The following is an 8,851-nucleotide window of genomic DNA, read 5'->3' on the forward strand; positions in this document are numbered from 1 at the left end:
TACATGGTATGCCTTGTGTACGATTAAATTTAGTATGTGTAGCCGGTTTTTTGATAGGAGTATGTTGCTCACTTCTGGAAGTTCACAATCAGGAACATGATGAATTAAATTCAGCTAGTTCTATGCTTTCGTGATGCTTGAGTAGCTGACACATAAATCTGTAAGCTAGTCTAATGGAAAGTTGAACGATTTTGGACAGACTATACCGTTTTCCTAGTTTCCGAGGGAGAGAACCATATTTGATTTACTTCAGTTTCTAAAGGTATAAATATTCTGTAGTTAAGTTTTTCATAGGAGAGTGCATGGTGAAAGCTGCAGTAGGAAGAGGAATCACCATTGTGCTGGGAACCTATGATGTGCTGAAATCGTGTAATATTAGAACTTATGTTACCTGACTCTTCATCTTGTCTCAAGTACGGATGTCGAGCACTCGACACTCGGATATGGTTATGGCCACTTGGAAACTTATTTTAGGACAAAAACCTGTAAAATGTCAAAATATATCACTTGGTCACGTATCCATTTTAAACGCTTTTAGCGGAGCCGAGTCGGGGTAACATAAGCTCCTAACCAGTAAACAGACCTTAAAGATCTTAAAACCTATCTATGCAGGTGCAAAGCATTAAAATTTAAACAAGAACGAAAAGTACCACTGACAAAAAAATCCAAAGATGAAGAAATCCGAAGAAAGCAAAGGCATAATAGTCATGCTTTGAACATGAAGGCACAACCAAGGAGAGCAACGGCTAGTTTGCCTGATTTCTCTCTCGGAAGTTAAAAGAAAGAACAGAGAGTACCTTTTGCATAGAATTTTGACGAACAAGTCTGAAAAAATCTTATGCAACCGCCCCCTAAATTCCCCAGTATGATAAAAACTAGCAGATGCCAGATGGTACATGTATAAGGACTTAACCGACAATGGCTTTCATCTCCTCTGCCCCTGGTTCTTGCAGAACATCCTCCTCCAAGACTCTAACTAATGTTGTTAAGAATCTTAAATTTACCATCATGTCTACTTCTATCAGTATCACTGTTCGCGAAACTACATTTCCTATCATTATTGATGCAAATAAATCAATAGAATCGTTCACTGCAACATTAAGATCAATGAGCTGGCTTTGAGTAGGAAATATTATGCCTGAGATTTATGTATAGCAATGTCTGGGTAAATGAAAGACTAACAAATATATAAAGAGAAAGGAGTACTAGGAAAGAGGCCCCCTAGACAAATGTGGTCCCACTTCACAATTTACGAGACAAACACCAGCCAAAATTAGACCAGGGCAACTGAGGAAAAGCTCGTAAAGGGCAGTCCATATGCAAGGAGGAGAATCAGTAACAATGCCAGAGAGAAGATCAGAGACAAGGGAAGGAATTGTTTAGGGGCATTTGGAACATGGCTTCTTTGTAACATACGGCAGAGGATAACTGTCTCGTGGATCATCATCGAGATTCGAGGTGCTTTCGAGATAAATATTATCAGGTTTTGCTGAAATATATGTTTCTCTAAGCTAGTGCAGATGCTCATGGAGAGCAGAATATATACAAGCAATGTTACAATATTGGATGAAGAGAATACCTCTTTGAGATGCCAAACACTCAAAGAATATAACTCGCTAAACTTAACTCTATCACCAATTCACCACTAAACCACAAATGGAAGCGAAACTCAAACAACAAAAGCACTCACCTATTCACGCGATATAATTTATTTGACAAGGAGAGCAAGATATTGGATTCACGCGAGATTCAACAAGAAAAGAAAAAGAGGTTTGTTATATATTTAGTTTATAAAACATGGCTGGCGTCAAAACTGTCCATAATCTCTGACAATTACTGCCAGTTGAATGGGAAACATGCAAGGCATTGCGAGTTTACAAGAATTTTGTTGAAGTTGGGGTGGCAACGCGACTTCTCCTAATTAGGGTCCTCTAAAAGGCGATAAGCCAAGGAAGAAATTGCATTTAGTCAAGAAAAAATACCAGACAAGTAGTTTGTTTCTTGTAAGCAAATGACAGACACCCTCATAATTATTATATACTATGAATTATTCATATCCTAAAATTCTCATTAAGAAAAAATAATATTAAAGAAACAAGTAAAGGTAAATGGAGAGTGTAGACAATCACCACATTCAGTTTTCAGTAAATTATAAGCTCCTTATTGTATGATCATGTATCACAGAAGTCAATAGCTACTTGATACCAATAATTACTACTGCAATCTCAAGATCAGTGAGCTTCAAATTTAGACTTAATTAACAACCAATAAATGTTTTAACTAATATCTGTTCCTCCCATTTCCTTACATATTGGTTGGGCACGGAGGACAAGTAAAGGACAAAAAGGAACAAGTTCGTGAGTCCCATTTAGATAAACAAGGAAAAATTTGCCATTTTCAAAAATGTAAAGAACTGACATAGACACCCCAGAAAGGAATTAGTAAGGAAATAATCGGGAGGAAACACAATATTATCAAGTTTAGATAGATGACTAACAAAGATGGTACTCTACTAACGTTATGGATGATACTGCCAATTCTAGAGAGTTAAGTTTTTCATAGGAGAGTGCATGGCAAAAGTTGCAGTAGGAAGAGGAATTACCATTGTGCTGGGAACCTATGATGTGCTGAAATTGTGTAATATCAGAACTTATGTTACCCGACTCTTCATCTTGTCTCAAGTACTTGTGTCGAGCACTCGACACTCAGACATGGTTATGGCCACTTAGAAACTTATTTTAGGACAAAAACCTGTAAAATTTCAAAATATTGCTGAGTCCATCACTCAGTCACGTTCCATTTCAGACACTTTTAGCCGAGTCGGGGTAACATAGGCTCGTAACCGGTAAACAGACTTTAAAGATCTTGAGACCTATCTATGCAGGTGCAAAGCATTAAAAGTTAAACAAGAACGAAAAGTACTACTGATAAAGAAATCCAAAGATAAAGAAATCCGAAGAAAGCAAAGGTTTAATAGTCATGCTTTGAACATGAAGGCACAACCAAGGAGAGCAACGGCTAGTTTGCCTGATCTCTCTCTCGGAAGTTAAAAGAAAGGACAGAGAGTACCTTTTGCATAGAATTTTGACGATCAAGTCTGAAAAAATCTTATGCAACAGCCCCCTAAATTCCCCAATATGATATAAACTAGCAGATGGTACATGTATAAGAAGTCAACCGACAATGGCTTTCATCTCCTCTGCCCCTGGTTCTGGCAGAACATTCTCCTCCAAGACTCAAACTAATGTTGTTAAGACTCTTAAAATTACCATCATGTCTACTTCTCTCAGTATCACTGTTCGCGAAACTATTTCCTATCATTAGTAACCACCAATGACTTTACTCCCTGCATTGCTAAGGAACGTAAGTTATCATCTGGCTTCAATCTTCTGGAAAACTCTACCTGGTTGTTCTCCTGCCATTGGCTGTGCCTGGACACTCTGTCAGAAGGTCTTCGGTCCTGTCCATTCAAGACATGGGTAGCGGAGCACAGAGAAGATTCTGATTGTGACTTCCTGTAGAGTCTGTTCATATGCACATCATGAACAAAATTGGTAGAGGATTTATGGTCTCTACTGCTTGAAAACTTCTCAGGAAAGCGTTCATTGTATCCTTCCTTCTCCTTCGGCGCTATGATACCACGTTGCATACCAGACTTTTTGTTTTTTTTACGTTTGTTTTTGCCTCTTGGGAAAGGAGATCCCCTGTAGTTCTCATACGAATCATCTCTATCAGCTGGAAATCGCTTTCTAGTGGAGGGCCTATAAATTTCATTTGAGAATTTATCTGGAAATGGCTTTTTATCATACAAGCTCATTTCACTGCCCCTAGCAGGTGGGCCAGAATCCACACGTCTTAGCCTGGAATGGTAGCGATCCTTTGAATTATGATAAGTATGAGGATTAATGCTTCTTGATTCATGACAGGTGAGCGGAAAGTCAACCTCATAACCCTTGTTCTCAGTTTTCCTACACAATGGGAAATAGTACTAATTGGTATTGCTGTAATCAGAGCAAAATAGGGCAAGGGAATGAAAGTATCATGAAAAGGATTATCAAATATTCAGATCTGAAACAGAAAGAGATTAGCTAGAAAAAAATTATCATGGTGTATGGAAGTGATAGAGAATTACCTCTGGTGCTGCATCAATGCAAAACTCTTTCTCTTTATGCTACCATTATATGGACTTTTATCATGTGATGATAGCTTTCTGTATTTCCTTGCTCGGAACCCCCTTGTTTGTGAACCATTGTCATCAATTTCACCATCTTGTCCTTTTGCATTGGCATCGTCTTGATAATCACAAAACTGATGACCATTCTTGAAATTATTTTCAAAAGCATCCTTAAAATTTGTACTAACCACTCCATTCTCCAGCTGTCCAGTTTCTGAGAAGTTGACATCATTATTCTTCCAGCTATATGCATCAGGGTCTCTTAGTTCCCCATCTTCCATGGGAGAATCATAACCTGCTTGTAGGTTGCTCATGCATTCCATACTAACCACATGACCTGTATTATTCCCAGAGACATTCGAGTTGTTGCAACCAGATGAAAGATCTTCAGAAGTAAGCCTAGGGTCCTTCCCTGAATTTCTTTTGAAATCAGCACTGCCATCATTTTTCATACGATCTACATAACATGTACGCTTACCTTCAATTGGCATGCCAAATGAAACAGAATCACTCTTCTCAGTAGTATCACTTTGTGATGACAATTTGCAAAGCCCTGTTGCAGGTGTTCTGGACATATCTTTATCATGTTGAACAGGTATGTCAGCAGTACTATTCTTTTGTTCAGTATGTGTACATATAGAATGATCCAAATGGACGTTGTTATTAAGCTCATTCATGTCAATAACAACAGCAGGATCTTGAGTTTTAAACACATCACTTGTTTTTTCTGTTTTCATGAGCCCAGAGGATACTTGCAACACAGTCCTCTTAGAATCAGGACCTTTAGTCTCATTAAGCACGGACGAGGGGGTTTCTAGCTTTGGAATACTGACCGGATCAGATGCAGCCTTCTCGTTCTGTATCCCATTATTAGTCACATCTTCTGTATTGCCCATCTGCTGATTGACGTTTTCAGCATTGGGTTTCTCCCATTCATCCATCATAATGTTAAGATCCCAATGTAGTCTATTGATTTTCAAAGGGATAGAATTCCCCAATGCTAGATCATTTTTACCGCTATGAATATCATTCAACGAAGTAAAGGAATCAACCTGAACAGATAAGTTCTTGCTATCTTCTGATTTCTTTTTAACCAAACTTTCAGGTTCAATTGATGCCAGAGTTTTGCCCTTTGTCACAACAGCATCCGGTGCCTGTGCAGCTCTTGCTGCAAATTCAATCACAAAAGGACCATTAGTAATATAAGACTTTTAGCAAATAACATCAAGAATTAATATATCCGATATATGAACAAGTCCCCTCACCATTTCCGGCCTCACTAGGACCATCTGCAGATGTAACTGCAACAGACCCATGGATGATCCCAAATTCAGAATGCGATTTCTGACTCGCAGGAAATGTACCTTTTAAAACCTGGTCAGCTTCAAAGGGGTTGGCCTCTTTAGGTGTCCGTGAACACGCCTGAGGTGGTGGTGATACAAAATGCTTCCAGAATCTCCTCTTCTTGATCGGCATATCCTCCATTATGTGGGCTAATAGCTTCTGATACATAGTCTGCCACCAACCAAACAACCATGAAAATGAATCAAATTCTCACTAATTCAGAACACTAAAAAATAAATAATCATGGAAATGATTGCATCAATAACTCACATAACAATTTTTTTGCTATATATCATATACAAAGGCAAACTTACGATATGCGGCGGACGGCGAAATCAAGGGGCTAACCTAAACCCTAACCCGGTCGATTTTCTTTTCTTTCAAAAAAAATCGAATCCAACCGATCTTCAAAAATCTAAAAAAATTTAGGCCTGCTAAGCCATATATATATATATAAAAAAATTCAAGTCACGTGCGTCCCAAAATCCTGGTTCTGCCGCTGCCAAGTCATTAAAACTAGCAATATTTTCACAATATCCAAGACAAAAACCAAAATCATAATATCTTACCAGAGTATCAACTAGATACAAATAATCTTCTCCAACAAATCATCACCATTTCACCACATTCCAAAAAAACCCAAGATCATCCTTACTCGTGTCAAGAACGAAAAATATCGCGTAAAACAAATCAATAATCGAAGAAATGTTATACCTGTAACAGCTTCTGATCAGAATCTCACTGCATTCTAAACCACAACTGACAACATGACTTCTATCATATGAGCTGATGATATATTTGTGCAGAAAGTGTTTTAATTTTCTGTATCTTCCAAGTCTACTGCATTAACATAGGCTGATTCTGTGTGTTCTGCAGATGTATGTTTAGCTGAAGATAATAAGCAAACAAGGCTAAGAAAATAATTTCAAACAGCTCTAGAGGAGCATGAGTTCAACTTGTATAACTAATAAGCTATATTTTACGGCCTATTGACTTCTTCCCCCGCTTATAAAGTCAGCACTCCCCCATAGTTAGTAGATCTCGATTTATTTATTTACATATTATATTATATCAATAATATAATACAATAGCTAACTAAAGATTGCAAAAGTGTATATACAGTATAACTAATTTAGTGTTATTATGTTTTGCAGGAGCAGACGTAGGTTGTGATTAGAAGTTTAGAATCTTTCTAGTAAAGTGAAGGAAAGTGGGGAAATAAAGCAAAAACTTGTGCATTATATACTTCCAGTTTCGATATGTGAATAACTGGAAACAGCGTACCAAGTACAAAAACACTTAAAAGCAAACCCACCTGCACACATATTCTTTTTTCTCAGTTTTCTTTTTAGCATCTAATTATGATTGATGGGCCGTTGGGTTGAGCTTAGAGCTGTAATTTGAGTCGGGCGGCCCTGCCGAGTTCGGGTAGAGGTTTGGGCTCGATTAAGTGTAAAATTATACGAGCTGGCTCGCTCGACTCGTTAAAACCGGCTCGTTTTTACACCATGTAAAATTAGCTTGAGCTTAAAATAAGTGATTTTTGTTTAAAGTAAAAAAATGAAGTAGAATTTAAAAGCAAGTTAGGACTTAAAAGTGATTAAAGTGTTTGAAAAATAAGTGAATCCATGAAACAATGAGGCCATTTGGACAAGTTTAAGAAAAATGATTATTTATTTAAAGTAAAGAAGTGGATTAGAAGTGAGAAATAAATAAGTTGATAAATTGTTTGGAAAATGAGAAGAAACTCTGAGAGAGAAGTTAACATTCTCAGCTTCTTAAAAGTGCTTCTGCTTGTCTACACAAACGAGTCAAGAAAAATAGAAGACAGAAGCAACTTCTATTTCTGCTCCCCAGACAGCCCCAAAAAATAGTATTCTCAGTTTCTTATAAATAATTCTTGTCTTTCTACACAAAAAGTACAAATAAGTGCTTCCGACTCATAAATCCTGAAGCGGACTTAAAAGCCCGGCCAAACATCCCCTGTATTTTTGACTATTTTCTACTGCATTTTCTTTTACTACACAAACTAGTGAAAAAAAAAGCGCTTCACGCGAGTGAGAAAAATATAAATATAAGATATTATAAAAAAAACTTTATGAACTATAATTTCTTAATCCTTGTATTATATATATACATTATCAAAATATAAAAAAATATACACAGGAGAAGTTGCAGAGGCCTCAAAGGAACCTCACTACAGAGTGAAGTTCAATAAATATTTAAAGGATGGTTACATGTTTGATATACTCTCTGAATCACATGACTGGTTTCAAAGATTAACATCTCACAAAGGTTTGCCTTGCTCAGAGGAATTTCAGCAACCTTTTTGGACTCTTCATCGCTCAACTCCTAGTCAAAAATCTATAGATACTACTTAGTCTTTCTTTATGAAGCTCCTGAACACAATAACAAAGCCACCATAGCCTCATAAGCCCATCTCAAAGCAACCTGAGCATCAGATTTCCCTATCGGCTTTGCAATATCCATTAGAAGCTCAGATTCAAGCACTCCTTTGGTTCCCCAGAAGGCTCCCTCCAAGAGGAGAATAAGCAGCTATCGTGATTTTGTTTGCCTGACAGAACTCTCTCAGCTTCTCTTGTTGCCAACTTGAGTTCATCGCCATCTTTGAACATAAACAGATGAGATAGACAAACATAATTACACCGAAATTTATATACTCAAGAGAGAGAGAGAGAGAGAGGGAGGGAGGGAGGGAGGGAGGGAGAGAGATTTACTTACTTAAGCCAGGACCTAAATAAACAGTTTCTCTCTGTCAGCAGCTTTCAGAAAATAATCGGTACCCCAAAGGATGGCACACCTCACATTTTCCATTTCTCCAGCAGCCTCGAGTTCCGCTGCATAGAACTTAGATGCCCCTGACAATGTACCATCTTGAAGGGCAGAATCACCTCTCCGAGGAATGCTATTGTTAGAAGGAAATTCTGCTGACCTTTGCGCCTCTAATAGTGATTTTGTCAAGGCATTATGATAATCAAAGCGACCACTGGCCACATAAAGAAAAAAAGCATCAAATATAGCAAGCCATGCCACCATCAGGTATCTTAGCAAAAGCCAAACTATCACCAAGCTTCTTACAAGTAAAATTACCAACACTAATTGATAAATCAAATGAAATCCAAACAAAAATCATAGATTAATAGCAGATTTCAAACTAATATAGGTCACTAAAATAATAAAATCATAATAATGAGATTATAAAATTTTCATACAAATCACGTAGTCATGATTAACTACATGTATTTGCCCATGGCAAATATCATCACATATATAATAATTAAGAAGAGAGAAAAATCAATAAAAAATAAGAGA

The 8,851-nt window shown here is 37.3% G+C and overlaps 1 protein-coding gene across 3 annotated transcripts; it reads right to left on the reverse strand.

The window, feature by feature from the left end:
• Positions 1–2,906: 2,906 nt before the first annotated feature.
• On the reverse strand, positions 2,907–6,503 carry LOC108213435 (uncharacterized). Of its 3 annotated transcripts, XM_064088861.1 has the most exons (5): positions 6,233–6,503; positions 5,440–5,689; positions 4,653–5,342; positions 4,133–4,586; positions 2,907–3,968 (listed from the first exon to the last, which is right to left on the reverse strand). In XM_064088861.1, the coding sequence occupies exons 2-5, from the start codon at positions 5,684–5,686 to the stop codon at positions 3,308–3,310; spliced, it is 2,052 nt and encodes a 683-aa protein (XP_063944931.1). In that variant the 5' UTR covers positions 5,687–5,689; positions 6,233–6,503; the 3' UTR covers positions 2,907–3,307. The 3 variants fall into 3 exon arrangements, with proteins under 3 accessions (XP_063944931.1, XP_017240715.1, XP_017240716.1); XM_017385226.2 differs by having other exon boundaries at positions 4,133–5,342; positions 6,233–6,502; XM_017385227.2 differs by lacking the exon at positions 6,233–6,503 and adding an exon at positions 5,833–6,215 and having other exon boundaries at positions 4,133–5,342.
• Between the last annotated feature and the right edge of the window lie 2,348 nt (positions 6,504–8,851).

The sequence above is a fragment of the Daucus carota genome, chromosome 3 (genome assembly GCF_001625215.2).
Source record: "Daucus carota subsp. sativus chromosome 3, DH1 v3.0, whole genome shotgun sequence".
In the NCBI taxonomy this organism is placed as follows: domain Eukaryota; kingdom Viridiplantae; phylum Streptophyta; class Magnoliopsida; order Apiales; family Apiaceae; genus Daucus; species Daucus carota.